This window comes from Rhinolophus ferrumequinum, chromosome 11, assembly GCF_004115265.2.
Source record: "Rhinolophus ferrumequinum isolate MPI-CBG mRhiFer1 chromosome 11, mRhiFer1_v1.p, whole genome shotgun sequence".
Classification (NCBI taxonomy): Eukaryota; Metazoa; Chordata; class Mammalia; order Chiroptera; family Rhinolophidae; genus Rhinolophus; species Rhinolophus ferrumequinum.
In genome coordinates, this window is record NC_046294.1 from 11,612,039 (window position 1) to 11,639,881 (window position 27,843).

At 50.8% G+C, this 27,843-nt stretch overlaps 2 protein-coding genes across 9 annotated transcripts; one reads left to right on the plus strand and one right to left on the minus strand.

Annotated features, from left to right (window-relative positions):
• Positions 1-1,797: 1,797 nt before the first annotated feature.
• On the minus strand, positions 1,798-4,604 carry LOC117031081 (collagen alpha-1(I) chain-like). The gene is made up of 5 exons (XM_033121413.1): positions 4,357-4,604; positions 3,824-3,921; positions 3,087-3,502; positions 2,877-2,952; positions 1,798-2,021 (listed from the first exon to the last, which is right to left on the minus strand). Exons 1-5 carry the CDS (start codon positions 4,602-4,604, stop codon positions 2,011-2,013), a joined length of 849 nt encoding a protein of 282 aa, XP_032977304.1. The 3' UTR covers positions 1,798-2,010.
• On the plus strand, positions 3,281-26,301 carry SLC43A1 (solute carrier family 43 member 1). 8 transcript variants are annotated; one of them, XM_033120860.1, is made up of 15 exons: positions 3,281-3,418; positions 4,704-4,870; positions 12,927-13,104; positions 13,221-13,276; positions 13,408-13,484; positions 15,866-15,958; positions 17,932-18,065; positions 19,014-19,189; positions 20,337-20,483; positions 20,575-20,610; positions 20,820-20,970; positions 22,957-23,098; positions 23,327-23,400; positions 25,108-25,231; positions 25,611-26,301. In XM_033120860.1, the coding sequence occupies exons 2-15, from the start codon at positions 4,717-4,719 to the stop codon at positions 25,749-25,751; spliced, it is 1,683 nt and encodes a 560-aa protein (XP_032976751.1). In that variant the 5' UTR covers positions 3,281-3,418; positions 4,704-4,716; the 3' UTR covers positions 25,752-26,301. The 8 variants fall into 8 exon arrangements, with proteins under 8 accessions (XP_032976751.1, XP_032976755.1, XP_032976752.1 ...); XM_033120866.1 differs by lacking the exon at positions 3,281-3,418 and adding an exon at positions 3,886-4,038; XM_033120861.1 differs by lacking the exon at positions 4,704-4,870 and having other exon boundaries at positions 3,291-3,418.
• The last annotated feature ends 1,542 nt before the right edge of the window (positions 26,302-27,843 follow it).

Below are 27,843 nucleotides of genomic sequence, written 5' to 3' on the forward strand. Positions count from 1 at the left end.
AGGGTTGGAATTTTCAGCCCTACCCTGCCTCTGCCTCTGCCTTCTGACCCCCAGGGAAGGGAGAGGGGCTGGAGGTCGAATCAGTTGCCAAAGCCCTATGATTTAGTCAATCATTTCTGTGTAGTGAGGCCTCCTTAAAAAACCCAAGAGGATGGACGAGGTTTGGGGAGCTTCTGGTTGGTGAACATGCGGAGATGCAGGGAGAGTGGGTGCCTGGAGGGCACGGAGGCTCCGCTCTTCCCACACACTTTACCCTGTGCATCTCTTCCATCTGGCTGTTCCTGAGTTATATTCTTTTTACAGTAAAGTAGTGATCTAGTAAGTAATATGTTTCTCTGAGTTCTGTGAGCCACTCTAGCAAATTAATCGAACCCAAGGAGGGGAATGTGGGACCCTCTGATGTTATAGCCAGTTGGTCAGAAGTGCTGGTGACAAGTTGGACTTGCAGTTGGCATTCTGAGTTGGAGGGGGTTATTGGAGCCAGTTGGTCAGAAGGCCAGAGAGCCTGGGCTTGTGGCTGTTGGGAGGAGTGGGGCAGTCGTGTCGGACTGAACCCTTAACTTGTGGAATCTTGTGTTATCTCTGGGTAGATAGTGTCAGAATTGAGTTGAATTCTCCGAAACCCTGCTGGTGTCCTGAGAATTGTTACTCAGTATTGGGGAAACCTCGCCCCCTCAACATTGGAATTGGGTCCAAGAACCCAATTTACTTTTATTTCTGGCACTTACCAGACTAGAGGAGTGAGGCTCAGGAAGCGAAAGTGACTTGGGCAAAACTGCGTGACTAATCAGCTGCAGAGCCAGGATCAGGCCCAAGCCTGTGTCACTCCTGAGCCAGCGCTCCTGTCCACTCAGCTGTGAAGCAGCTTCCAGCCAGGAGCCCGCAGGAGAGCCAAGGCGATAACACTGTTCTACTCAAGCTGTGGGTAGTCTCAGGGGATCAGAGTCTCTCTCCTTTCCCATGTATCCTCCATTCGTTAAACGCACACACCGGACCATATCTGTCCCTTTTCTTCAAAACAAACAAAGCCAAAAGAAAACAAGAAAACAAAATCTCAGAGTTTCCAGTCGCCTGTCTCACAACATTGGGAGTCCGTGGCCTCGCAGAGGTCATTCCAAACTGACCCCAGCCTGCCTTTTCAGCTCCATTTCCCACCAGTCGTTTTATTTATTCAACAAATGTTTACCATGGGCTTGTTACGTGCCAGGCCCCGTGATAGATAGCAGGTGTACAAACCACCTCCAATGTGGTTCCTGCCCCCAAGAGAGTTATATATATCATGAGGAGGGAAGCAGGCAAATACACTGATGATTCTAGATCCGTGTGACGACTTCAATAGAGATTACTGTTTTGGGGGAGTAGGTGGACAGGGCCCCTACGCCAGCCTAGATCAGACAGCTTCCAGAAAGAGGTGCAACTTGAGGTGAATTATGAAGGATGAGTACCTTAGAAATGAAGAAGGGACTCTGTCACCCCATAAGAAGGAAGAGGTGCAAAAGCAGCTGGCTCCACACTTCCTTCCACAGGTGATTCCTGAATACCTCTTCGGTACCAAGGGCTGTTCTAGGTGCTGGAGATACAGCAGTGAACACAATAGACCAGGCCCTTGCCCTCAGGGAGCTGATAGTTCAGGAAGGGAAAACATGGAAATAAGGGTTGGGGATGAGGAAGGCCAAGCATTACAGCCGTGGAGGTCCCTGGACCCCTGGCGCCTGTGGAGGGTGTCCACACTAACTCTGAAATTTCAATGTGTGTGTGTGTGTGTGTGAGTGTTCACACATGCGTTTTCACAGGGAGTGGAAGCATAGCACTTTATTATATTTTCAAAGGGATCCGTGACCATCTTGGGTTAGATCCCTTACTCTAGGACCCCTTGTGCTAAGCTAAGGATTTTGACCTTGATCTGGAAATTCTGGGAGATAGTGTGAAATTTAAGAAGTGAAACCATCACAGCCTGACACTGTGCTCTTGTCAGAGAGAACTCCTTGTGCCTTTTCCACTGCTATACCTTCACTCTGGACCTGGAAGAATGGAAAGGGCCACACGTAAACGGCAGGCAGATCTGAGTTTGCATCCTGCCTCCACCCACCGTGTTCCAGCTGCTAGCTGCCTGTCTTTTCCCTCTGAAAAGTTGTGAGGTTTAAATGAGACCATGATGTTTTGAGGATTTAATGATAATTTTTGTTTGGAAAGTGCCCAGCATATAGTAGCCACTCAGCAAATTTCAGTTCTTCTCTTGGCTTGGTGGCTCACCTGTTCATAGATGCCCTCTTGTTTGATGTCCTCTTGGAACTTCCCGGGCAGTTGCTCACACGCCCAGAGCACTGTGGCTACCGTATCACTAACATTGCTTTCCACACGCTCTTTTAAACTCACCTCTCTATCGATTTGCCTTTGTCATCTTATTAATCCACACCCCAGTCCACGTAATGACACCTCCCCTCTTTCACAGATGAGGAAACAGCCCCCAGGAAGTGGAGAAATGTACCAGTAATCAATCAGTTAATAAGTGTCTAGAAGCTCCCCACCACCAGGTCTTCTGAAAAAATTATAATGACAGCTGCAACGATAATGAACATTTACTAAGCTTACTAGGTACCAGGTGCCATGCAGAGCATTTTACCAGTAGCGTAACACCCAATTCCACCCCACATCCCCACAGGTAGGCAGGTACTACTATATTGTTATTCGAGTTTACAGAGGAGAAACCCGAGGCCCAAAGAAGTAAAGCAAGTTGCCCGAGGTAACCCGGGCCAGTCAATTTGAAAAGCAAGACTCAGACCCCTATTTGACAAACTCCTAAGAAACCTGTGTCCTTCTGCCTCTTAAAAAACATTGCTCCCAACTGGACAGTTTAAAACCCCACCCAAGCTTGCCTTTTGTCGCGATCTGTCTGCTGCAGCCCAATCTGGTTGTTTTCATCAAGGATACAGAGGGTGCTGCCTGATTTGTCTGGGTGCCGAGGGAGAGAGAAGGAGGTAAGGGTGGAAATTTTAGGTGCTGGGTCGTGTGCCGGGGACCAGAGGGCGAGTCACGTGCGTGTGAAACTCGATCTAGGAGGAGAGGAAGGGAGCCCCCGCCCCTACCTCGGGGTGCAGCTCCGGACGGGTATAAATACAACTATCAACGCCGTAGGTCCACTTCGTGCCTGTCTTGCTTCGGGGACTGGTGTCGCCCGGAGGGTCCCCAGCTCCCGGACGTGTTCCGAAGGGGTGACAGTGGACGAGAATATCACCAAGCTGTCGGGCTGAACCTCCAAGGCTGCCGGGATCCGGCGCGCAGCAAAGTGCTGAGCGCGGGTGCTGGTTAAGGCTGGGCCCGCCCGACAGGGGACACAGAGAGTGTGGACGCGCCGCCCAGGCGCTGCGCTCCCAGAGGCGTCCGCGGCTGCAGGAGGGGCGTCTGCCCCCCACCCAAGGTGAGCAGAGGGTGGGGGTCGGGGTCCCGGGCTGCACATGCGCCGGGAGCCACCTGGGTCCGCTGCCACCGACACTCCTAGGCTCTACAAAAAAAACCCGTTACCTGAGCCCTTGGGTCCCGCAGCGCCTTGTCCAGTCTCCACGCGCGTCCTTCCTCCCCTTTACACTGCTCTGCTCCCTCCGACTCCCCTCTTCCTCTCGGCCCCCTCTGGCCGCACTTCTCTGTTCAGAACGACGCTCTTGGGGGTGTCCAACCGACCTGAGGGAGTGTCTGAATCCAAAGCCCCATTTCACAGACGAGGGCACTGAGGGCCCCCCTCCTCGCCTTCCCCGGAGAACGGATTCATGCTTTCCTCCCTCTTGCCCTTCCTTGACCCGCTCCTCTCTGTTTTGCTCGGTCTCACCCTTCTGGCCGCTCCACACACCCGCGCCGCGGCGGCAGCGGGGGGAGCTCGGGCTCTTTCCCTTCTGGTAAACACACCCGCCAGCCGGTCCGCTGCCACTGCCCTTATAAAGTCAGCGGCCGCCGGACTTCCTGCCGGAGCGGGAGCCCCCTCCCCTGGCTGAAGCCGGCGGGAGGGCTCCGAGGCTCGCAGCGTGTTGCTCTGCGCCCTACGGAGTGAGTGAGGGGCGCCCCGGGGCACCGGGGGAGCAGGAGGGCTGGGTCTAGGTCTCAATCCACGTGGCAGCTGTTGGCTTGCATCGAGAGACTGTAGGGACCCTGGTCGCCTGGCGCGGAAAGGGGGAGGGCTTGCTGTCGCGCAGTCCCAGAGGAGAGGAGTGGTCTTAAAGGGCCACAGGAAGGGGGTGGGGTGGGGGCAGCGGTGACTTAGGCCAGCCTCAGACTTCCCTTTCCTCCTCCCGCTGGCTTCTGGGGGTCCTTTCTGGCGCGGGAGGCCAGATACTGGCCAGCGGTGGCTTCAGAGTGCCCTCTGACCCTTGCTGACCTCTGGGGACTTGAGAAAGTGCGGGTTTGGCCCCCGGGAGCGGGGCTCTGCCGGTCCTGTCCTGGGTGGAAGAGCCCGGCAGCGCGCCAGCAAGCTGTTGAGCTAAGACAGGACCTTCGTTGTCTTGATAGTGGCCCGGCGGGAACTCAATGCCACGTGCGCCCCTGGCACTGCCAGTATTCTCTGAGCCAGCTCGGCGGCACCCGCTGGGAAGCCCAGGGCTGTATGGGGTCTCCATGAATGCCCCCTCGTGGGCTGGCTCAGCAGCCACCATGATGCAGGACCCTTGCCAGGGGCCGCTGGGGAGCCCTTCGCTCAGTGCTCTGTTCCTATGCAGGCTCGTGGCCAGCATGGCCCCCACGCTGCAGCAGGCATACCGGCGGCGCTGGTGGATGGCCTGCACAGCCGTGCTGGAGAACCTCTTCTTCTCTGCCGTGCTCCTGGGCTGGGCCTCCCTGCTGATCATGCTCAAGAGCGAGGGCTTCTATTCCAGCATGTGCCCAGGTACGCCCGAGAAGGGGCCAGCCAGGCTGGAGGAGGGGAAGTAGAAGGGGAAGGTGGGCACCAGAGAAGGACAGGTGGCCGAGTGGACAGGAAGCAGGGCTGCTTAAACCCGGGCATTGGGCAGGGAGTTGGAGAGGCCACTTCTTGACCTCTTCAAACTTCATCTAGAGAATGGGCGGCACTCTGCCCACTTTGCCTCCTTTATCTCATCCAGTCTTCACTGAATGCCAGGTATCCTGCTGGGTATCCAGATGCTGGATGGACCAGCAGAGTCCTAAGCCCTTGGCAACCTCAGGTCTAGAGCAAAATGAAGACTTCTAGAAGGGAAGTGCTGCCGGTACACCTAGCTGGTGAAGGATTTCTGGAAGGATAAGTAAGGTGCAGGAGAACCTACAGAGTGGATTGCATGTAAAGGGCCTGCACGCCTTTTTCAGGACCTTGAACCCCCAAATCTTCAAATCACCCATTTGTACAAAGTTGATGGTCTCATTTCATTAGACTATTGATGAAATGAGACTATTAACTTTTAATCTCAGCTATCCAGGAGTATTCCCATTTTCTATTTCAATAACCTGACTGTGTGTGACCCCCCAGTGAGTATGTGGAAATTCTAATATTCCATATGTAAGATAATCTAACCATCTCTGACCAATAACTGCCCTGGGCTGTCTGCTGGAAGAGTTATCTTCCTTTTCTGGGAAGGAGAGCTGTGCTGGCAAGCTCAGCCTAAAGAACTGGATGGATGTGGATTTTGGCCCTCCCCCTGCTTATTCTCTTCCTCCAGCTTCCATATTGTGGAACAGGGTCTTGGAGGAAGGCCAGCTTGGGTTCCAGTCCCAGCTTCCACGAGTTTTACCAGCTGGGTGATATCAGCGAGTTCCTTAAAACATTGAGCCTCATTTGCCTGGTCTGCAAAATGGGAATAATATTATAATAATACTGGGGGTACCAAAAAAAGGTATACAAATGGACACTTTGGTCAATGCTGCTCAAGCAGTAGTTCGCTGTAATCACAAGTGTCTGGACACTAATGGTAACCACTTTGAGCACCTCTTGTAATTGCAGAAATCAAATGTGACTTGTATTCATCTTTTGTTATCAGTATATATTGAGTATTACAATTTTAATAGTTATTTCCTTTCTTAAAATGTGTAGACATTAGTTTGGCACCCTCTGTATTTATCCCACAGGGGTACTGTGAGAGTCCATGGTGGTTGATAAACATTAGTATCATTCAGTTCCTGGCTTTGGGGGGGGGGGGGCGGTTCCTCAACTCAATTCCCTGCAGGCACCTGCCTTGGTTGTGGGAAAAAAGCTGAGGCCTTGGAGGCTGCTCCGCCCATGCCAAGGTTATCTGTAAGGAAACAGCTGGTTTCATGGAGGAATGGCCCAATTACAGGGTGATGGGGGCCCCAGAAGGTGGAGATTAGGGTTGGTAGCTGGCCTGGGGAGGCAGGTTGGGTCAGGAAGATTAGGTTTGGGATGAAATGATAGGTGTTTCAGGGTGACTAAGAGAACAAGGCAGAGAGGTAGGAGGGCTTTGGGGAGCCCCATTTGCAAATGGAGGTGGGGAGTTCAGGTCCCATCTGAGTTGTTTACCCTCAAGACTAGAGAGGACTTGTCCTAGTGGCTTTGATGTCAACCCCTGCCAATCCAATAGCTTCTTCCTGCCTTCTCCACATGTTTTTTTTTTTTAATCAACTTTATTGAAAGCTACTTTACATCACACATTTTGAGGAGGTTTGACAAATTTATACACCTCAGGAACCGTCACCATAGTCAGTATTGAGAATATTTCCATCACCCCCCTAAACTACTGCTTCCCTTTTACTGCCCATCCCTCCACATGTGCTTTTTAAAAATATGGACAAGAGCTTTATTAAGATATAAGTCACATATCTTACAATTCACCCATTTAAAGTATACAACTTAATAATAGTTATGGGAATGTAAAGTACAGAACAGGGAATATAGTCAATAATACTGTAATAACTATATAGGCTGTTACAAGGATACTGGACTTTTCAGGGTGATCACTTTGAAAGTTATATAAATGTCTAATCACTAAGTTTACACCTGCAACTAGTATAATATGGTATGTTAACTGTAATTGAAAAATTCAAAACTAAAATTAAAAAACTATTAAAATTAAAAATAAATAAATAAATGGTCTTTGAAGAAATAGTTGCAGTTGCCTGAAACTAAAAAAAAAAAAAAAAAGTAGTTGCAGTTGAATAAATGTACTTAATGCGTGAAAAGAAAAACAAAACAGAACAAAAAATAAAGTACACAATTTAATGGTTTTTAGCATATTCAGAGTTGTGCAACCATCACCACAATCAATTCTGGAACATTTGCTTGATCCCAAAAAGTAACCCTGTACCCATTATCAATACCTACTCTCCCCACTCCTCCCTCCACCCCCAAGAACTAGGAAACCACCCATCTACTTTCTGTCATAGTTCTGCCTATGACAAAAATAGATTTCTGAACATTTCACCTAAATGGCATCTTATAATATGTGGTCTTTAGTGACAGGCTTCTCTCACTTAGCATGGTGTTTTCAAGGTTCCTCCAGGTTGTAGCACGTGTTAGGCCTTACTTAGTTTCTAATATTCCATTGAATGGATCTACCACATTTTATTTATCCATTCATCAGTGATGGCCATGTGGGTTGTTTCCACTTTTTGGCTCTTATGAAAAAGGCTCCTATTGACGTACAAGTTTTTCTTTGGACACATGCTTTCCTTCCGCTTAGTTATATGTCTAGGAATGGAAGTGCTGGACCATTAGGGTAACTCTATGTTTCACATTTTGAGGAATGGCTAGGCTGTTTTCCAAAGTGGCTGCACTATTTTGCATTCCCACTAGCGGTGTATTGAGGGTTCCAGTTTCTCCATATCCTAGACAACACTTGTCATTGCTCATGTTTTTTTTTATAGCCATCTAGTGGACATAAAGTATTATCTTTTTGTGGTTTTTGATTCGCATTTCCTTAATGGCTAATGATGTTGGAAATCTTTTGTGTTCTTCTCGGCCTTTGGTATATCTTCTTTGTAGAAATGTCTGTTCAGAGCCTTTGCCAATTTTAAAATTGGGTTGTTTGCCTTTTTATTTTTGAGCTGTAAGAGTACTTTATATTCTAGATACAAGTCCCTTATCAGATACTGATTTGCAAAATTTTTCTCCCACTGTGGGTTGTCTTTTCACATTCTTCACTTGGAAAGCACAAAACTTTAGGGGCACAAAAGTTTTCAATATTGATGAAGCCTAATCTATGTGTTTTTTCTTTTACCATTTGTGTTTTGGTGTCATGTTTAAGAAACCATTGCCTAATCGAAGGTTGCAAAGATTTATGCTTATGTTTTCTCCTAAGAGTTTTCTATTTTAGCTCTTACATTTAGATCTTCGGTCCATGGGGAGTTAAGTTTTGTCTGTGGTGTGTGATATTCACCTGGTTGGGGTTTTGAGTTGCCCAGAAGTAAGTGTGTGTCTGAGTCTGATTGTTTGGAGTCTCTAGAGGTGACCAACGTGAACCTTCCTCCTATTCTCAGAACTTATTTGCCTGTTTTTGGAAAGCAGGGCACCATATGTCTCTCTTCCCCCACCACTCTTTCATTCAAGGGACTCCAGCCTCAGTCCTTGAGACATCAGGCTGATTGGGGGTGCTATACCCCATTCTATCTCAGTCATGCTGCCCTATCAAAAGTGCCTATTTTCTGCTTCTTGAAGCCTCATTCACTGTGGTCTTGGCCTCCCTCTATATGGTCCCAAGAACACAAAATCAGTCCAGGAAGCTGTGTCCCCATAATGTATGAAGCAGACAGCATGACTTCCAACTCTCCTATGTGACGGTTGGCTGATGTGAGCCAGTTACTTAACTTTCTTAATGTCTCAGTTACCCCATATGCAAAAAGGAACCAATAACCCCTACTGCAGGGCTGTTATGAAAATGAAATGAGAGCAAGATTGCAAAGTTCAGACAGCTGGTGGCTCTGGATCCCTCCTTTGCCAGCCTTTGCTGTGTGACCTTAGGCAAGTCACCTATTTTCTCTGGATCTCCACTTCTAAGTCTGTACAGTGGAGTGGAAAACCCTCATCCTTCTTGCCGCAGAGCAGTGATGTGAGGAACAAATGATGTTATTTAACAAATGTGGAGTTCATTAGTGTCAGCTTTGGGGTTTCCCCTGGCTTCTAAGCTTAACTCTGTCACTAACTTACCAAGTATGCTTTCTCTGTCCCACCCCATGCCTCACTTAACTTGTCTTTGGGGCCATGCCTTCTGTCTTCTAAGTGCTTTCTGCTGTCCCTCTGTTGAGGTACACCCTGGGGTGGGTGGTAACCCACCTGTAGGGGCATCACATAGAAAGAAGGCTATGTGACTCAGAATTTAGGCAGGAGCAGTTCAGTTTATCACACACTACTGTATATCCCACATAAGTGCCAAAATAAGAAAACAGTGGCTGAAGTTCATTGAGCATTTTCTATTTGCTAATTAGATTTTTAGTCCTCACAACAAATCTGTGATGTAGGTATTATTATTGACCCTATTTATAGAAGAGAAAGCTGAAGCTCAGAGATGCTAAGTAACTTGCCTGAGGTCACACAGCTAATAAACAGGTTGCAGAGCAAGCATTCAACCCCAAGTCTGACTTTGGAACCTTTCTTCTTGGTCTCGTGGGACTAGTGTAGACGTCTTTCTCTGAACTCCTTCAGCTTGGGGGAGTCCAGACATAGACAAGACTACTAGCTAGAGCCCAATCTTTTGGGAGTTTTGGTGAATGTGACTGTGTCACTTGCAGAAAAGCAAAGAAACAGGGGATGAGGAAGGGCTCACTGACCGGGGAGACCAAGAAAATAGGATCGTTTTGTGAGTGTTTATGCAGCAACCCTCAGAGCCAGCCTCTCAAGTGGCTGCCACCACTCCGCCCATTTCACAGATGGGATACCAGAGTCTCAGTTTCAGCAGCACAGCTAATGGAGCCAGCGTTTAGCCATGCTCTGGACTCCACAGGCAGATGGATGAACGATGATCCTGTTTTCCATTGTTTCCCAGACCTGGTCATTCATAGTTCACCTTCATGACCTAACTATTTCTGTGTGCTATAGGTGCTATTATTTACTTAGTACTTCCTTTTAAATCAACCCACTTAAAAAAAATAAACCTCATTTTAAAGTGTAATATTCTTGGAATCTTGGGTTTGACGTTACTTACAAACACATACACATCATACACATTTGTACACATATGTTTCTAACATACATACATATATATCCCTAACAACACATACTTGTATATGTGTATGTATGTATGTGTGTGTGTGTTTTGATACTGATTCAAATAGCTAATAGCTATGAAACACCAAAAACCATTCCATGTGCCTCCTAAACCCATCCTGAGCACCCACCCCATCTGTTGTGTATACCACACTCGGGGAAACACCATTTTCCCTGGCTTCTAAGCTTAACTCTGTCACTTACCAAGTATGTTTTCTCTGTCGCACCCTACGCCTCACTTGACTTGTCTGTCAAAGTGAGACAGTTGGGCTGGATTTCAAAGACCTCTTCTATTGTCTTGACACAGCTAGAGGTCTAAGAGGTCTTTGCTTCTTGGCCTGAATCCCTCTTGCTTCTGAAGTCTGCCTTTATTCAAGCATGCAGAGTGATCAGGTCTCAGGAACTAGCTCGTATTAGTCAAACTCACAAGAGACTGATCGATAAACCAGAGAAACGGATGTGTTAATTGACCTGGAGCTATTAGCAACCCCGGGGGCTGGAATTCTGCACTGGTGGAAGAATGGATTTCTTTGCCTGCTCTCACATCTGCTTGGAAACTTGCTAAGCTGCCCTGTCCAGGACAGAGAGGTTCTGCGATACAATGGAAAAGCATTGGTGCTGGAAATTGCCTTGAGTTTGAATCTGAGACTGCCTGTAAGGGGCTGTGTGGCTGTGAGCTGCTTTGCTTCTTGGAGTCTCATCATCTATAAAATGGGGATCATATACTCGCTTTTTATGGTTGTGAGGATTCAATGAGATGCTACACAAAAAAAGCCTGGCACAAAGTAGGTGTTAATTGAGAGGTAGTAGGACTGTTCGTGAGAGACAAGTGTCATTTGATGGTCAGGGACTTCGAAGCAGGGACAGTGTCTAATTCAGGGGCTGTAAACTAAAAGGCCAACAGAGGCCAGGCAGTTAATAATTGGCAAATCGGGACAGATGTAAGATGCCTAATGTCTGAGAGTTAAAAGTGAGGTGAAGACGTGGGTGACCTAGAGAAGGCAAGCCCTGGCGAAAAGGGGTGCCCTCTACTCCGCTTCAGCAATGGCCAGATCTTCAGACTTCTTAAAGAGAAGCCAGGCTTCTGGATTTTTTATGTGATAACCTGGCACTCAATTAAAATTTCCAAGCCAAGCAAAACTTGTGTGTGGGCCATTGCTGGTCCGCCGTGTGCAGCCTCTGGCCTAAATGATCTTTGTGTTTCTTCCTGCATTACTCACTGTCCCAACACAGTGCCTGTCACACAGCAGATGTCCAATTAGTGTGAGTAGATGGAATAATAAGTGGGTGCAGACAAACCTGGTGGAGAAATGAACAGTGATCATAAAATCACTAAATTGTGGGGCTAGCCTGAACGCCAAAGCTGTGTGGTCTCAACTGCTAATCACTTTTCCCAGGTGCCTGAGCACTTGGCAGCTGGTACCTATGGATGGAAACTCCCCATGACCCAATGCAGCTTTTCACCTGGTCGGCCAGCACTTATGATCTGAAAGTCTTCTTTGTTAGATCACTTCACCCTTCTGCCACATGCATGCCCTTCAGATATCTGAAGTCAGGGGTCATTGTCACCATTGAGGGCAGATACCATCCCCCTCCCAGAAATCAGGCACTATTACATCTTCCTGTCACAGCACCTGTAATTCTTTAAATCAGCATCTGCTCTTTTCCTTGTGTACTATCTAACATAAGCCTCACAAGAGCTGAGATCTTCCTGTCTTATTCACTGTAGGATCCTCAGCACCTAGAGAAGAGGCTGATCACATTGTGACCCTCCAGGGGGGGCCATCATCTCCCCTTCATCAGCCATTTCAGGAGCTCCTTCTCTGGGCCAGGCCCTGTACAAAGGTCTCTGTTCACCTTCTCCAACTGGATCTCCTAAAGAGCCTGAGGGTTAGGCATTCCCTGCTCCCTTTTACAGGCAAGGGGCCTGAGGATCAAAGAGGATGTTACATGTTCGAGGTTGCACAGCTAGTAAGGATGGTGGTGGGAATTCAGACCCTGACCGCTCTGCCTTCCAGGTGCACCCTGAGTCTGCCCTTGGCAATGATGCCTAAGTAACAAATAGGAGGCAGGGTGCAGCTACCTCATGGCTCACTGAGCACTGAGTGAAGTGAAATCACCCTCCTTTCCCCACTAGCCTTTTTCATTAACTTGTCTCAACTCCAAGTTGGCAGTTTACCTGGAGGACACGTCCTCCAAGTGAACTTCTAAGGGGTAGTGGAGGGCAGGGCCACGGTCCTAATTCTGCACCTCAGTTTCATCATCTGGAGACTGGAGATACTTTATTAGCTGACTCCTGGGGCTGCTGTGGGCTAATACGGTGATTGTTGAAAACAGTGCCTAGTACATAGTTGAGTGCTCAATAAATATTAGCTATTATTTTATCAGAATGTCATTTATGGGGCGAGCTTCCTGTAAGTTTTAAGTGGATCTTGTTACATCAACTGAGCATCACTCACTGACTTTGCCCCTAGATTCGAGGGTGCTTCCTGTTGGGGGTCTATGACCCGCTAAGCTTGGCCACTGAGTGAATGTTACAACTTGGTAAATACTGTGGTGTCCGTGAGCTCATTTGAGCTGGCTGAGGCCTCTGACTGGGTGTCTGGCAGCCCCGGGGTCACATACTGGTCACTGCCATCTCTGGAGCCCCGTCGCCACCTGGCTGGCAGTAAATCAGAGGCATGGGATGTGAGTGCAGGACCCCTGATGCCAGGCCACTCTCTCCTGTGCCCAGCTGCTCCTGCTGTCATGTGCTGAGCCCTTCCTTCCCCCTCCTCAGCTGAGAACACCACCAACGCTACCCAGGATGCACAGCTCCGCTGGCCCAGCTGTGACTCGCAGGAAGAGATGCTCAACCTGGGCTTCACCATCGGCTCCTTTGTGCTCAGCGCCACCACTCTGCCACTGGGGATCCTCATGGACCGTTTTGGCCCCCGGCCCACACGGCTGGTTGGCAGGTGAGGGGGCAGGGCCAGGCCTTGGGGAGCTGGAGGGCAGGGACCGGTGCTGCAGGGGGAGGGGAGGCTCCGTGTGTTAACAGTCAACTCCTTCCCCTCCCGCCACATCTCCACAGTGCCACCTTCGCGGCATCCTGCACCCTCATGGCCCTGGCCTCTTGGGACACCAAAGGTGAGAGGTCTGGCCTCTCGTACCCCCACGAGAAAAGAATGAGTGGGATAAAGGTGGATGTTTGCCCCAGCTCCTGCCCTTGGCCTCCCACAGCTCCCAAATGCCCTCATTCACCCCTCTCCCATTCCCAGTTCTCTCTCCGTTGATATTCCTGGCACTGTCCCTGAATGGCTTTGGTGGCATCTGCCTAACGTTCTCTTCACTCACGGTGAGTATGACAGGCTCCGGCTTGGCAGCAGGGCACCAGGAGTGGGGTGGGGGTAGGAGTGAGTGAAGGTGAGAGTGGAGAAGGGCCAGTGGACACAGATCAAATGTGTGTGTGTGTGTGTGTGTGTGTGAGTGTGTGTGTGAGTGTGTGTGTGTCGAGCCCGTACTGTCTGTTGAGCTCTGTTCTAGACACTGGGGCTATAGCACAAACAGAACTGAACTCCTGCACCTGCTGGAGCTTGCATTCAGGGTTTGGGGGAACAGGCAATCCCCCAAATAAGTAAACTAATCAATTTTGTCCGTAGTCGTTAAGTGCTGGAAAGAAAAGAAAACTGGGTAACGCGATAGTGACAGGAAGGGAGCAGCTTGGGACAATGTGTGTGTTTGCCTAGTGTAGGTGCGGTGATGTCCACCAGAGAGGGCGTGAGAAGGCAAATGTATTTGTGAGTGTATTCCACCAAACCATATAAAATTGCTGATGTTGACCTTACTTGACCTATAAAAACGGCTTTTTTCACATGTCTCACCCTCTTATGCATATGTGTCCGTTTTTTTGTGTGTGTCACTCTAAGTGTGTATGTTTATGTAAGTGGGTGAGTGAGTATAAGGGTTCAAAGCTTATGAGTGTGTGATGGGGGAAGCGGTTTCTGAGTGGACCAGCCTCTGGAACTGGCTGTTTATCTCTGGCTGGGCTGTTTGTCTCTGATGAGGGCCGCCTGACCACCAAACTGGGTGTTTTTTGGCTGAATTTCACCTCAGCCCTTCATTCCAGCCCAGGACATTTCACAACTCTCTTAAGGAAGCAGATCCCTTCCTCTCCGCCCCCTTCCGCAGCGTCTTCTCCACGCTGTGCAACTTGGCTCGGGGCCCTAAATCCCTTTTCCTTTGCTCTGCCCTGCGCGGCGTGGCGGGAAGCCTAACCTTGGACCCTGTCCGGGCAGGCCTAGAGGGCAGGCTCAGGGGGCTCGGCCTGCAGACCGGCCGCCTCTCCTCCCCCTGCCCCGCCGCCTGTAATCTCCAACCAATGGCAGGGCCCGGCGCCAGCCCCGGCCCCGCCCCGCGGGCCTCTGTGGTAGCTCGGATCCGAACCGGGACGTCCAGTGCTGCCCGGCCCGTCAGCCCAGGGTTAGCCAGGCTGGCCCTGCGCCGTTCTGGGTGGAGACAGCGCTCTGGGACCCATGGGTTACGGGGCGGGGCGGCGGGGCGGCACAAGGGCCTGGACGCTCTCAGCGCTGGCACTTTCCCTGGTGGCCTTGGCAGCGTGCCTTGGAGATACAGGGTTCCAGGGAAACCTCTGCCAGAGTAGGGGGTCAGCCTGGCCCCACACCGTTTTCATGGCTACTGGGAGGTTGGTGGGGGACTCAGTTCTCTGTTTATCCATCTTCCTTTTCAGAGTTATTTGAGGTTCCCTTCTGGGCTTGGGTTTTCCCTTTTGTGGAGAGGGTTTAAGCCTCTAAGGCCCTTCCCAGCTATGGGATCTGATGAAGGGGTCAGAGAGGGCGGCGTGACTTTGCTTTCCCCTCCCCTGAGGGTTTGGCTCAGGCCAGTGAGCAGAACATAAGACCAATTAATTCTCTACTGGTGGGAGTTTTGTGCACGTCAGAGCCACCACCTCTCCTGGAAACCTGGCTTCCCTTCATCCCACCCTCACCTCCCTAGTCTGTCCCATGACTTGTCCTGGCTCAGCAGAAATTGTGAACTGGGTCCTTTGGGGCCACTGGGAAGGTTAAGGGGCACCATCCTGTTACAGAGTCAGCCATGGTCACAGCCTTGAGTCTCAGATAGGACTAGAATGGCCAGACAGGGGAGAAAGTCATTAACGTGCTCTGCGAACTTGAATACATTTCTTTCTGTCTCTGGGCCTCAATTTTCTTATCTGTCAAATAAGTTGCACTATGTCAGTGTTTTTTTTTTAATTAATATATTTTTCGATGACAGTTCACATACAATATCATATTAGTTTCAGGTGTACAACATAGTGATTAGACATTTCTATACCACACAAAGTAGATCAGTGTTTCTTAAACACCCATTCCGTGGGTTATAAAAAGGTATCACACAATAAAGAGGCTCCATATGCAACTAACTTAGGAAACCCTAGGGTTAAACAAAATTGACAAAATTTCTCTTTGAGGGCGCTTCTGGGAGCCTTTTAGATGCTAAAGTGCCTTGGGAGTCTATAGGAGGGTGGTTGGAGCAGTTTCTGACATTGATTTGCCTTACAACTTTTCTGTGGTGTCTCAGGGGGCTACTGCTCCTGGAGCTCACTGAGTGGACAGCTGGGCTGGATGCTTCCAAGTTTTTCAGGTGGGGCTGGGAAGGGGGAGCCCTGGGCTGATGTTGGGGTCTCCCCTGCTCACTGGCGCTGTCTTCTTCCCTCAGTTACCCAACATGTTTGGGAACCTGCGCTCCACTATCATGGCCCTCTTGATCGGCTCCTATGCCTCTTCTGCCATCACGTTCCCAGGAATCAAGGTATGGAGCTGCCTGGGGGTACAGTGAGGTCACTGGGTTTTCTTGTTGTTTTTCTTTTTTAATTTTTATTGGGGAATATTGGGGAACAGTGTGTTTCTCCAGGGCCCATCAGCTCCAAGTCGTTGTCCCTCAATCTAGCTGTGGAGGGCGCAGCTCAGCTCCAAACCACCATTCCCCTGTTCCCCCCTCCCCAGACTCAGTGGCAGCTCCTTGTCTTCAATCTAGTTGTGGAGGGCACAGCTCACTGGCCCATGTGGGAATAGAACTGGCAACTCTGTTGTTCAGAGCTTGCACTCTAACCAACTGAGCTATCTGGCTGCCCCTCCCTGGGTTTTCTTTTGCCTTTACGCAAGGACTGGGTGGGGCTGGGTACATAGTGGCTAGTGTCTGGTGACTCAGTTCCAGCCACTCAGAGGTCACTTCCCACCACCTCTGGGGGGAAAAGCACTGAGGCATCATGGGAAGAGACTACACCCTGCTGCCGACCAGTGGGCCTGACTTTTCTTCTCTCCTCCTTTCCTTTGCCGTTGTCCCAGTCCCTCTTCTGGGCCGTGCAGGCTTTCTCAGCTGGTCTCCTTGCCTCTGATCTTTCACTTCTCCCATCTGTCATTCATATGACTTCCAGAATGATCTTAAATGGAGGACTTGCTCACACACCCGCTTTGCCTGCAGAATCAAGTTCATCCTCTTCTCATGCATTCAAGGCCTTTGGTTCTCTGACCTGACACAAACTTTCCAGCCACATCTCCTTCCCTGGGCCTAGAGAGGCTGGGTAACTTGGCTCCAAGGTCACAAAGCTAGTCCATGCCAGGCCAGATCCTAGAGAGGTCAGTGTGGTGGACCTAGAGCCCAAAGGCCTGAGTTTTGGTTCTGGGCAAGCCTGGGGCCTCATTTCTGCCTTTGATATCAAATGGTAACAAAGTGCTTTTTCAGCTGGCCACAGTATGCCCCTCACATTCCGCCTTGGGCAGTTAATTTGTTAGTTTAGAAGGCACTTGCTCAGTGTGTACAAATGAGTTTGAGAGTGTGTATTGGCGGGGTGGCCATCAATTAGTCAGGTAGCAGCAGGCGTGGAAGGTGGCAGTTCTCCCTTCTCTTCAACTAAGGCAACTAAGTTGGATTTGAGGAGCCAGATCTTACACCACTCATTAGGGGGTATGGTCCTCTGAAGCTCTGTCCTGCCCACAGGGAAGAAAGAGCCCCAAGGCCCAAGGAGCCCCCAGGAGGAGCAGTTTTCCTGGGCAGCACTGGAGCTCTGAGCAGTAGTTTGAGGGGGAGGATAGACGTCAGTCATTCTAGGCAGAGGATGGCAGAAAGGACAAAAGGAGTGACACCATCTCACATACCTGCTTCCCCAGTAGAGGGGCTGACACATTGGCACAGAATCCCAATCAATTCAGAACCTACTAGTAGTCCTGGGTTAGGAGACCTTGAGCTGAGCATTGCACACCTCCCCTACCCTCTCAGTGTCGCATCTGGGAGCACCTGTGAAAAGTGCAATAAGGCTTAGTCCGCTTTGGTTTGTCTTTCCCCGAGGGAACAGGCCAGGAACGGGCAGGATAAACAGTGTTTTGCCTGGTAAACTTAGAGCCTTAATTCTCCTCTTTTAAGCATAAAATGAAACGATATTTTTGTGTAAAAACAAACATGTATGTAGTCATAGGCAAAGTTTGTGTGTCGTTTTAAGATAATTAAAATTTCAAAGACATTTTGAGCTTGTGGCCAGCAACGTCAGCACCTTATGGGAACTACTTCACCCAACTTTAGGGCGACTGCAGTGAAAAAGGAAGAGGATAGTGGGGCTTCTAGGTCTGACTCTTCTGGTCTTGGTTTCCTCATCTGCATTGGACACAAGGAATGAGGTAGAAGAGACTTTCTCCAAGGCCTCTGAGGCCTGGGTTCTACCTCTGGCTGGAAGAGGTGGGTGTGGGGCCAGGTGGCCTCCCTCATGGACCCGCCCTGTCTTCCCACAGCTGATCTACGATGCCGGCGTGTCCTTCATGGTCATCATGTTCACCTGGTCGGGCCTGGCCTGCCTCATCTTTCTTAATTGTGCCCTCAACTGGCCCAGTGAAGCCTTTCCTGCTCCTGAGGAAAGCAGCTACACGTGAGTGGCTCGATGAGGGTGCTGGGGTGGGAGGGGGGGAACCCCCTGTTGCAGAGGGGGAGGCCAGAGGTATGATGATGTGATGGACAGAAACAGCTTTAGAGTCAGAGAGACCTAGATTGGCAAATCACCTGAGCTCTCTGAGCTCTGTTTTTTCATCCTTACCCACCCATGGGTGTTTGGAATAGACCTGGCACATTACAGGTCAAAATGTGGTGACTGTTATCATTATTATCCTTTCTGGGTTTCAAGGATGGAATTCAGAGTAGAAGGGACCCCAGCAATAGTGCCACGTGCTATGTGGACCCAGAGGGGAGATACTAAGGAATCAAATACCCCACACTTTGTGGGGCAGCCTGCATGCCAACTTTTTCCAACCCCCTATCAGTTTACCAGGGGATTGTGTGTGTGTGTGTGTGTGTGTGTGTGTGTGTGTGTGTGTGTGTGTTGCTCCACTACAAAGCACACAGGGTTCCTGTCAAACAGCTGGTATTTATCAAGTGTCTCCTGTATGCCAGGCACTGCTTAGCCCTCAGATACTTCTCAAACAGCCCTATGACGTGGATTCTGTTAACTCCCTTAATAATACAGGTGCAGGGAACAAAGTGACTTTCCGAAGGTCATACCATTGAAGAAGGGTGAATCTGAGATTGGAACCAGGCTCTCTGACTCCAATCAGAGTTCTCAATGCTGCCTCTATGGCAACAACCCCAGTGGAAAATGATTCATCCACTCTTTACTTCCTGGGCACTAAGCTGGTCCCTGGGCCGGGCTCTGAGGCACCCAGACATGAGCCCTGCACTACGGAGCTTATCAATAGACATGTCAGATCTGGGTAAAGGGGTGCTCGGTACCCCTGGGATGACCGGGACAGATCCCTGGAGGCAGGCTGTTGAGGGTGGGCTCTGTGGGGCTGGTTCCCACTTATTCCCACCTGGCTGCTGGCAGGAAAACGATCAAGATCACTGGGCTGGCCCTGGATCACAAGATAACAGGTGACCGCTTCTACACACATGTGACCAACGTGGGCCAGAGGCTGAACCAGAAGGCCCCCAGCATGGAGGAGAATGACCTCTATATTTCCTCGCAGGACGTTCGTGGTACCTCAGAAAACCCTCGTGAGAGTGAGTGTCTGGTCAAGGTGCCAGTCTTGGGGGACGGGGAAGGTGGGTCCTCACGTCTGGTGAGCACGCATGCCCAAGGGCTCACCTCTCCCCTCTTCAGTTCTCATAACACCCATGATGTAGGTGGGTAATCCCCATCCATTTACAGAATTGGGGAACGGGAGGGGAGGGGGAAGTCAGAGCTCATAGAACTCTGGGAAGTTCAGATTCAGGAGTACTCTGCTGGATTCCTGGGGTGATGGAGAGAGGAGCTTCCAGAATGGGGCAGGGTCTCCAGGCCTGTGGAGAAGCTGGTTTCATCAGGACTCCCTGCAACCTCTGAGCCTCTTGCATCAGGTGCATAGCGCCAGGTGAGCCAGCCTCCGGGCTAAGGCCCGCCAATGCCTGGCTGGCTGGCGTCCCCTGCTGGTCGCAGGAAGAGCTGCAACCCGCCTCCTGCCGGGGTCACTTCCCAAAGTGTCAACTTTGAGATTAGTGAAGGAGCACTGGTCTTGGAGTCAGGACATGGGGGTTTGAGTCCCGCTCCTCAGTTACAGGTGAGGTGACTTGGGTAGATCACTTAACCCTGCTCTCGCTTTCCTCATTTCTTAAATGAGCACTAATAACACCCACCTCACAGGGAAGTTGGTTGTGAGGATTGAATGAAGTCATGAAAGCGGAAGCTCTTGGTAAACTGCAGAACGCTGTGCAGTTATGAAGGTGTTATCCCCGCTGCTGGTCCTCCCGTGGCCGACTTATGGGGGTGAGCTGAGTCAGGCTGACCTACAGCTTCCAGCCCCATGAGCTTGGGCAAGTCATTGAACTGCCTGAGCCACAGTATCCCCATCTGTAAAATGTGGTAAAGACAGGTGGATTAAATGGGATAATATGGGATAATATGTGTCAAGAATGCTGCACATAGTAAGTGCTTAATAAATAGTAGCTGGAGTTATTGTCACCACACCAAACATAGGGTTTATAGAGGTCGCCTGAAAATATTCTGTTGAGATAGTTACAGACCTGGGCAAGAACTTGGAGTCTAGTAAGTCCAAACCCTTGTTTTTGAAGAAACCAGTCTGTCCAAAGTCACACAGAACTGCAACAGCTAGGACATTCAGAGGGAAATGGAAGATCTGGGGCTCAGAGGTGCCTCCTGCTGTCTCCCCAGAGTCTGTCCCCTTACGCAAGAGCCTCTGCTCCCCTGTTTTCCTGTGGAGCCTCCTCACCATGGGCATAACCCAGCTGCGGGTCATCTTCTACATGGCCGCCATGAACAAGATGCTGGAGTACCTCGTGACTGGTGGCCCGGAACATGGTGAGGTGCTGCTGAGCCCACTGGGGACCCAGGACGGTCACTCTGGCTGAGCTCCTCTCACCCTGACTTCTCCCCCTGCCACTCCCAACAGAGACAGTTGTCCTGAAACAAAAGGCAGCAGAGACAGGTAAGGGAATGAAACTTGGGGCCCTGGCCCGCACCCACCTTGCCACTGCTTGCTTTGAAGGAAGCCTGGACCCACCTTATCACCCTGGGCATTTGGGGGAATCTAAGAATCTGGGGTCAGAGGAAGGCTATTTTGGCACTCCCTCTTCTCCGCTGGAAGTGGGTGGTGATGCCAGCTCCTGACCCCACTTCCCTTCCCACCCTGCCCAGTTGGGTTCTACACCTCCATCTTTGGGGGCCTGCAGCTGCTGTGCCTTCTCACCTGCCCTCTCATCGGCTATATCATGGACTGGCGGATCAAGGACTGCGTGGATCAAGGACTCAGTGGTGGCACTGAGGGCATTGCCCTTGGAGATGCCAGGTGACCCACACGGGGATGGTGACAGCAAGTAGTCAGATGGTGCTTTTCGTTTTCTATGTGCTTTCACATCTAGCATCTTAATTCATTCTCCTAAGAGCCCTGGGAGAACAGAGGTACCTCCCCATTTTACAGATGAGGAAACTGAGGCTAAGAAGGAACATGGCTTGCTTGATAGTAAGTATAGTGGACATCAAGTGCTGACTGTGCGCTAGGCAACTTGCATTGTCTTATTTAGTCCTGCAACAGCTCTCTGAAGTAGGTACATTATCCTCATTTCACAGATGAAGAAGCTGAGACACAGAAAGGTTAAGTAACTTACCCAAGGTCACACAGCTTTTAGCAGCAGGCTCTAGAACCCATGTTATAAAGGGTATACTCTAAAGCCTCCTTAAGGCTAGGAAGAGATAGAGTTGGTGTATTGGATATCTATTGCTGTATAATAAATTACCCCCAAACTTGGCATCTTTAAACAACAAACATTTATCGTCCCGTATAATTTCTGAGAGTCAGGAATCTGGGACTGACTTAGCTGGGAGGTTCTGTCAGAGTCTATGTCTGTTCGGGCTGCTCTAACCAAACTGAAGGTCATAAACTGAAACCAAAGGCTGGTGGCTTCTCAACAAAAGTAATTTATTTCTCACAGTTCTGGAGCTGGCAGTCTGAGATCAGGGTGCTTGAGAGAGGCCCTTCTGGGTTGTAGGCTCCTCGCTGTGTCCTCCTGTGACAGAAGGAACTAGGGAGCTCCATGGGGCCTTTTTTCTAAGGGCACTAAGCCCATGAGGGTCTGCCCTCATGATCTAATCACCTCCCAAAGGCCCCACCTCCTCATACCACCCCCTTGGGCATTAGCATTTCAACAGATGAATTTGGAGTAGGAGGTGGATACAAACATTCAGACCATAGCAGGGTCTCTCTCGTAGGGCTGCAGTCATCTGAAGTGTTGACTGGGGTTGAAGAATCTGCTCCTAAGCTCACTCATGTGGCTGTTGGCAGGAGGTTTGGTTCCTCCCCACCTGGGCCTCTCCACAGGGCTGCTCACCACGAGGCGGCTGGCTTCCCCCAGAGCGACATCTAAGGGAGGGGGACCAAGACAGAATCTGCAGTGTCTTTCGTAATGCGATCTCAGAAGTGACACACCATCACTCCTGTTGTGTTCTATTGGTTACTTAGAGTAACTGGTACAGTGTGCAGGGGGACCCACGGGGTACAAACACCAGGAGGCGGGGGTCTTTGGGGCCATCTTGTTGGCTGGAGACCACTGTTGGGTCTTGAACCGAAGTCTTCTGACTACTGTGCTCTTTTCCTGCTAATCCCATAGTCCCTGTTTGTCCTGAGAGACTGGGAGAGGGAGACTAGGAGAGAAGGTGTCTAAGGAACACACAGTGGCTTCCCTCCCCCCTGGCGGTGCCCCTGTCCTGGTACCCAGCTTTCCTCCTCTGCCCTCTGCTCCTGGTGGCCACGTTCCATTAGCAGGGCCCTTCTATCTAGCACTGATGGACAGCCTGCCCTCATCCCAGCCTCCTGACCTCTCCCCTGGGCCAGCCTCAGAGCCCTTGACCTTGCTGCAGAGAGGGGCTTGCTGGGCAGTCACATTTGTCCAGGCTGGTGGGCAGAGACACTTTCCTGGGGCTTCCAGTGAGAAATGGTGTGAGAGCTCCCCATTCTCCACCTTGCTTCCCATCCTTGAGTCTCAGACTTCAGTGTGCATGTGAAATGCTTGGGATCTTTGTCTAAATGCAGATTCCTGGGCCCCACTCTGGAGAGTCTGAGGTTTGTGGTGAGGCCTTGGAATCTGTATTTTTAAGGAAGGCCCCAGGGGATGCTGGTATAGTTGGTGGGGGAGCCATACTTTGAAAAACGGTGTTCTCCCTTTTCTGCTGCCCTGGTAGCAAAGGAACAGCAGGAGGGGGAGAGGCCAAGGCTGAGAACCAGGGAGCTCCCCAGGAGGTAGAGGCAGCAGCGGGTGACACGGTCTGTTCTCCTCAGGGATGGGGTTGCCACCAAATCCGCCCGACCACGCTACCGCAACATCCAGAAGCTCACCAATGCCATCAACGCCTTCACCCTGACCAACTTTCTGCTTGTGGCCTTTGGCATCACCTGCCTCATTAACAACTTACACCTCCAGGTACCCACGTCCTCCCCACTCCCTCTGCCTCCCAGGACTCCGCCAAAGAGATGGAACCTGCCTTCCAGGAAACATGGTTCTTGTCTTCTGGGTTTTCCAGGAAGTGTTTATAGTAAGATGGGTGGTCGAGAAGGTAGGCATGTGTAGAGGGGCCTCTTCGCCTCATCCGTCCTTCATCCTGCTCCCACAGCCGCTCTTAACCTCTTCCCTCTCTCTTTTTGGTTTCAGTTTATGACCTTTGTCCTGCACACGATAGTTCGAGGTTTCTACCACTCGGCCTGTGGAGGCCTGTATGCTGCAGTGTGAGTCAGCCCGGGGTTAACTGCCCTCCTGAGCACCCTCCCCTCCTAACTAGAGGATCCCAGAGCAGTCACAAGGGCCCCAGATACCCCGTAAGGCACCCCTCCCACCGCTGGCAGGCATGCCCTCCCCAGCCTCCCTGGAATGCTGCCGTCTCAGGGGATGGGGGGGGTGGAGAGGATTGGTGGGGATCTGCGGGGCCATCTGGTCCACTGCCCTCTCCAAGTTCCTCATAACGACGGGAAGCTCACTTCCTCAGAGGCAGCCCATTTCACTGCAGGAGAATTCCACTGTCAGAAAGGCTTCCCTTAGAGGAAGCTGAAATACTTGATTTGATGACACTTTGGTCCTATGTTTGCTCTGTGGAATGGCTCCCAAACTGGCCTTTCCATACGTCAGCCCTATAGAAATGTCCAGACAGCGATTTTCCAGCTTCGGGTTGAATGGCTCCCAGTTCCCTTTCTCGTTTCTCTTCCGGTTCCCACTGCCAGGTGCTGCCAAGGGGCTCTCCCTTGTGTCCATGAGGGAGCAATACAGGGTATTCCAATAGTGGTGAAAAATCATGACTGTTACTGAGTACTTATTCCGGGGCAGGCAACGTGAGACACTTGACCAGCACCCCCTTATCTAACCCTCACTACAGCCAGCTCAGTTCTGCTGCCTTCGTTCGCTCAAGCTGAAACGGTGTCGGCTACGCATTCCGCACAGCCCAAATCTAACCCTTCTTATCGTCTCCACCACCTCCGTCCTAGATTGTTGTAGTAGCCTCTGGATGGTCTCCCCTCAGCTGCCCTTGCCTTCCCTTGGGCTATTTTTAACACAGGAGCTAGAGACACCTGTTAGAACATAAGTCTCTTCATGACATTCCATGGCTTCCCGTGTTGTCTCACTCAAAGAAAAAGCCAACGGTTTTATTGTGACTTAAAAGGCCATGGGAGCTCTCTGCCCCCTTCCTTCCTCTCCCCAGCTCACACACTCCCCTCCTCCTATGGCCACCTCAGGGCCTCAGATCCCCCAAGCATGTTCTCTGCTTGGGATCTGTGTCGTTGCTGTTCCCTCTTCCTAGAACGTTCTTCCTCCAGCTATTTGCAAGGCTCGCAGTTGTCTCACCTTCTCCAGGTCTTTACCCAGCTGTCCTCTACTCCGTGAGGCCTCCCCTGGCCATCCTATCTACAGTTGCAACTTTCTTAACACCCTCCCCCCGTTTCTCTACTTAACTTCTCTTCTTAGCACTTATCACCATCGAACACACTGTTTTTATCTTGCTTGTTGGGTGACTACCACCTGCCCCACCAGAATGCCACCTCCATGAGGACAGGAATCTTTGTCTGGTTCATGGCTGAATCTCCCTGCCCCTAGACTGGCACCTGGCACATGGTAGGAGCTCAATAAATATTTGTTAAGAATAAATGAAGAGCCCAGTGAAGTTAGGGCTATCCCTGTTTTCAGTGGAGGAAGTGAGACTCAGAGAGGTTGAGTTACTTGTTATTATCACATAGGTAGGAGGCGTCACAAGCCTCCTTGGTGGCCCTGAAGTCATGGCATATATACCCTCTAGGCCAGGCACCGAAGAGCACATGCGAAGAGCCTGAATTTGTAAGCCCTATGCTGCCTGGCTAACATACTGTGGTGTCCAGGGAGGGGCGCAGGAGCCATGTCAGGCTGGAGGGCCACACGCCCTTCATGCTTGGATCCCCTCTCATCAACAGGTTCCCGTCCAACCACTTTGGGACACTGACAGGCCTGCAGTCCCTCATCAGTGCTGTGTTCGCCCTGCTCCAGCAGCCGCTCTTCAAGGCCGTGGTGGGGCCCTTGAAAGGAAATTCCTTCTGGGTAAGAACTGGTGGTGTCCTGGGGGGGACAGGAGCCCTTTTCCTGGGTGCAGCCCAGGAGCTGGAGGCAGGGGAGCTTGTATGTGCTAGAAGCCCTCGCCCCTCTCTCAGCCAGGACTCTGCCACTTTACAAGGCTGCTTAATATTAAATAAGACACTGTTGGAACAGTGACTGAGGACAATGAGTTCTAGCTACAGTTATTATTCTGGAATAGGACCTGGAGTGAAACGGCTGCCTTCTCCTCTTATTATTCTGGAATAGGACCTGGAGTGAAACGGCTGCCTTCTCCTCCCTGTTGGAGGCCATGGTGGGTCCTCAAGGGAGATGCAGGAGAATAGGAACTGACCTGACTGTCTCTCTCTCTCTCTTTGTTCTAAAGGTGAATCTGGGCCTCCTGCTATTGTCACTGCTGGGATTCCTGCTACCTTCCTACCTCTTCTACTACCGTGCCCGGCTCCAGAGGGAGCACACCTCTGACTGGGAGGGCCCCCTGAAGGCACCTGGCAGCGTAGACCTCTGAGGCTGAGAGGCCTGGATAACAGGCAGTTAAGGCCTGAGCAACCAAAGGGAATGTCTCTTATGGCTTTCCTACCTGTAACACAGGCAGAGCCAGGGGCCGTGGATTTATAAATACCAAGAGAAGTTCTATTTTTGTAGGGACTTGCTAAAAGGCAAAAAATACACCCTAAAAAAAATCCCCTTGACTGGAGACGGCCCCTGACGGCTAGAAAGATGGGGGCTCTTCCTCCTCAGATTGGAGGAGACCAGGGTCCAAGGCTGCCCTTTCTCTGGGCTTTGTCCCAGGGGCCTGCCTCCTGGTGCCTCCTGGGGGCTTATGCGATCAGCAAACGTGCTACCCCTGAGGTCCCTGTGCAATGCCCAGAGTGTGCATACGTGTGTGTGTGTGTGTGAAACAACCTTCCCCTCAGAGGAAAGGGGCCTGAGGTGCTTGCCGTGTCTTGGATGGAGTGTGTGGGGGGTGTAAGCCCCTTCCAGGGGCCGGAGGGCAGGTCCCCTCCCTGGTGCTGCTTCTTGCAGGTCTTAGTGGAAATAAAAAGGGAAGTGAGAGACTGCCTGGTGTTTCTGTGTCTTGAGGGGGTGGGGGTGTCTGCCCACACCCCTACCCCTCTTCTGCACCCAGGCTCAGCTGGGTTTTACGTAGGATGCCGGAAGTGCAAGCCTGTCCACTTCCGGCTGGTTGGCTCACCTCCCTGTTTCAGCTGTGCCCTGCCCTTAATGTCTGCACCCAGATCCTGCCCTCTGTTCCTGCCCCTCATTTCCCAGGGTTTGTGGTATGTCCGGGAAGCTGGCCTTTTTCCATACAGGGGATCAGGCAGAATGCTTTAAAAAGAATGGATGACTCTCAGACTTTCCTACCAAACCATCCCTGGGGGCCTGTGGAAAGTAATTTTTTTATAGTCTCCTCTTTCATCTCAAAATGTCATACAAAACTTGAGCTTCGCTTTATATTATATTTGTATTTACTTTTGACACTAAAATAAGGCTTTAACATTACCTTCATCAAGGTAATTGATGGCACCATCTTTGAGGACAAGGGACGTTCCAGGAAGATATACCTTATTTATCCCACTCTTACACCTGTTTGGGTCCCTAGGACACAAGCCTTAGAGGCTAGCGTAAGTCACAGAATGGAGGGATGGGGTAAGAAGGGCCACTACCATTTGCTGAGGATCTGCCTGTGCTCCACAGTTATCTCATTTCATACTAATTACAGTCCAAGAGGGCCTTAACATCATGCTGAGAGGTTAGGGCACAAGACCAGGGACACGCATCTTGCAGGTGGTGGAGCTGAACTTGGAACTTGGGCCGTCTGACTACTGGGCTCTAACTGCAGGTTTCCCAGGGCAGTCAGGAGCAGAAGGGAGGCCCCAAGTTTCTCAGCCAGCTCTCTGCTGTCCTCTCAGGGATGACAGTGACGTCAAAGGCCTTACCCAACCTCCCCCCCCAAAAACCTTGGAAAACCCCCAAATGTTAGCACTAGAAGACAGCATTACAGAGAAGCCAAGCTATTCCTTTGTTTTAAATTCTCTTTTGAAGTTAATGAAAGAGATTGACCCACCCATTTTACAGATGAAAAAACATGTCCAGAGGGGTCTGGAGACTTGGCAAAGTCATAGCAGATCTGAGGCCCAGTCTCCTGGCTTCCAACACAGTGCCCTTTTTGCAAAATACAAAATCAGAATTGGACAGCACCCACCAACTGTCGGATTGGGTGGTTTCCCAGAGGGCCTGCCCCAGTTTCACTCTGCTCTCTGTCCTGGACCTTGACTTTCCGAAGTCTGGTGGAGGTTCATCCTGACTGATGAATAGCAGAGCGAAGAATGGAATTGCGATTCCAATAGATTCGGGGTAAGTGGCGAGGGGAAGCCAGGCGAGTGCGCCGGAGACGTGGTGTGCCCAGCAGGCGGCGCTGCGTGGTTACGGCTGGAACAGGGTATGGGGGAGGTGAAAGGGGGCTGCGAGCCTGGAACGGAACCCCCACACCCTAGTATATATCCCCTACCCACGAGTCTGCCCCACGCCCTGGTCTCGACTTCCAGCCTCCTACATAGGCTTACTCTGACCTCCTTTGAGATCTCACGCCCTACCCA

Bases quoted from the DNA above. Each gene is read 5' to 3' on its own strand.
- SLC43A1 (XM_033120859.1), top strand. From the start codon at position 4,603: ATGAATGCCCCCTCGTGGGCTGGCTCAGCAGCCACCATGATGCAGGAC. The intron at 13,485-15,865 runs GTGAGTATGACA...TTCTTCCCTCAG, and splicing joins TAACGTTCTCTTCACTCACG to TTACCCAACATGTTTGGGAA. The intron at 15,959-17,931 runs GTATGGAGCTGC...GTCTTCCCACAG, and splicing joins TCACGTTCCCAGGAATCAAG to CTGATCTACGATGCCGGCGT.
- LOC117031081 (XM_033121413.1), bottom strand. From the start codon at position 4,604: ATGGAGACCCCATACAGCCCTGGGCTTCCCAGCGGGTGCCGCCGAGCT. The intron at 3,922-4,356 runs GTCAGAGGGCAC...TTATAAGGGCAG, and splicing joins GTCCCCAGAGGTCAGCAAGG to TGGCAGCGGACCGGCTGGCG. The intron at 2,953-3,086 runs GTAGGGGCGGGG...CTCGGCACCCAG, and splicing joins GTCCGGAGCTGCACCCCGAG to ACAAATCAGGCAGCACCCTC.